This window comes from Eupeodes corollae, chromosome 1 (genome assembly GCF_945859685.1).
Source record: "Eupeodes corollae chromosome 1, idEupCoro1.1, whole genome shotgun sequence".
In the NCBI taxonomy this organism is placed as follows: Eukaryota; Metazoa; Arthropoda; class Insecta; order Diptera; family Syrphidae; genus Eupeodes; species Eupeodes corollae.
In genome coordinates, this window is record NC_079147.1 from 96929961 (window position 1) to 96932248 (window position 2288).

The 2288-nt window shown below is 31.6% G+C and overlaps 1 protein-coding gene across 1 annotated transcript; it reads right to left on the reverse strand.

The window, feature by feature from the left end:
- Positions 1-863: 863 nt before the first annotated feature.
- On the reverse strand, positions 864-2288 carry LOC129938695 (vesicle transport protein SEC20). Its single transcript, XM_056046390.1, has 2 exons — positions 2086-2288; positions 864-1981 (listed from the first exon to the last, which is right to left on the reverse strand). Exons 1-2 carry the CDS (start codon positions 2164-2166, stop codon positions 1379-1381), a joined length of 684 nt encoding a protein of 227 aa, XP_055902365.1. The 5' UTR covers positions 2167-2288; the 3' UTR covers positions 864-1378.

Here is a 2288-nt window from a genome sequence, read left to right on the forward strand (position 1 = left end):
CAAATCACGGTTACCTTTCTTAAAAATGGCTGTAATTCGAGACAGACGAAAATTTTCAGGCACTGTCTCTTCAATGAATATTCTATTGAAAAATTCTAACAGATATTCCAAAAACTCAGGAGTAGCATGTTTATAAAACTCTACTGCTTAGATTATATACGTGGTGTGCTCGCGAGTGGGAAAATTGTCGAAGGATGGGATAAAACAAAATATTGTACACTCTGTTGCTTTAAGGGATTGATATTATATTTTTGTAGTATTGTAAAAATTAGTGATATGTTAAATTAAATTAATTAATTAAAAAAATTGTTTATTGATTTGTTATTTTACTATTTTGTTACCGTTTACAGTGCTCAATTCCTCTCCCACTTCTATATTACATCCTTACACACTTACAATAATTTAGTTATTTATTTCCAACATTATATTCTCTAGAAATTATTAAATGACAAAACAAGGTTTGTCGGGTCAGCTAGTATATTATAAAGTTTGTTTTCGACTGTTCTTTTCATTGATATTAGGTTTATATTTTAACTGTTAAATGAAATTTATAAACTGTACTCCCCTAAACGTATTTATTTAATTTATATAGTTTGCATTTTCAGCAGACTTCTTATAAGCCATGCATGTAAATCTTTTAAACCAATTCTGTTAAATATATTATATGGAAATAAAAAAATATCAAAATAGTTTATTAATGTAATTTATTAAGCAGTTGCGCCACCTTTGCACTCACAACCTCATATTAAGCTGTTCCTATTTTTAAACGTTTATAGCTCCAATTGCGGTAAATTAAAACCCAAATTCTTTGTCCCTCAGCTGAAACAAATTTGGCTTTTAATCAATAAATAAAACAATCCTGATACTTCAGATGGAAACGAAGTTTATTTTTTCTTTTAGTAAATAATATTTATGCAAGATGCAAGTTTCCTTTAAGCAATAAATAATAAAATATAAACAAATTTTGAAGTAATACAAAAAAAAAACATGTAAATCCTAGAAATAATTTCATATATATATTATTTAACATTTTACTTTAAAGTTGATAAATATTGTTTGTATATTTACACACTCTTTCCTCAAAGAATTTAATTAAATTTATTTAATTTAAATTGCCTAACAACTATGTGTAATGGTACTAAAGTTTTTTCTTTTATTTAACAGGAATTGTTTTATATTTAATATGTATATAGAGCTTTATCTAATTGCTGTGCAGCTTGTTTGTCTGTTTTTAAACACAAAAACTGAAGTTCCTGAACATTATCAAAGGTCAAGCTAGTTCTTGTCTTCAGTTTTTCTTTTGTAGTCAAGTATTTTAATAGATAAATTCAATATAATAGGAATAGATCGTTTATACAATTCATAACGATGATTTTAACTAGAAAAGCCTCTTTTGAACGATATAGAAAACACAGGCGAGAAAGAAGACAAATGCGAAGAAGAGAAGGATCTTATCGGTGCACTCCCGTCGACCATACTTCTGCAGCAACTTGCCCGACTGGTGGATGGTGCCGTGAGTGCTTTGCAATTCGTCACGGGTTGCATCGACATTCTGCGAGGACATAACTAGTGTGTCTAGGGTTATGGCACTCTTCTGAGTGGTTTCGGACAAATGTCTTGAAATGGACAACATCTTTTCGGTGACATTATTCTCTTGCGATATCAAACTGGAGCGGTTGTGACGACTGCTAGTGCCCGTACGTTTGCGCAAATCCGTTTCTCCGGTGATGGCCATGAGTTCTTCGCGATTTGCCTTTTCTATTTCCAACATGGTAGCAACATTGGCCTTTCTGAAGGCCTGCAACGTCTTCGAGAATTGATCACGGTGCGTATCGACTTCCTTGGAGAGTTCTGGATCGCCAACATCTCGAGCCCAGTCATCGAGTTTTTCAATGCATTTTCTCAATGCAGCCAACTTCGATCGTCCCACTTCGTTTAGTGTTTCTAAGTCATTTATAGATCCACGATAGGATAATATGTCCTGTTAAAAGCACAAGATAATAGATTAATAATTAAAATCTTTCATGTTTTGACGAAAGACGGAGAAATCTAATTCGATTTTATTGTTTTTGCTTTTTAACTTACTTGTATTATGGCTTTGGCTTGCAAATTATTATCAATTAAATCCTGACGAATTTCAGGGAGAGTATATTTTTGAATATCCATTTTATGTTTGGGTTTTTATTTTGATATGGAAAATAATGTCCAAAGATTAAAGTAACACCTCATCACGTAGACAAGTAGCAGAATCTTTGTTTTGACGCCATATTTTGTGCAACTGCAATTAA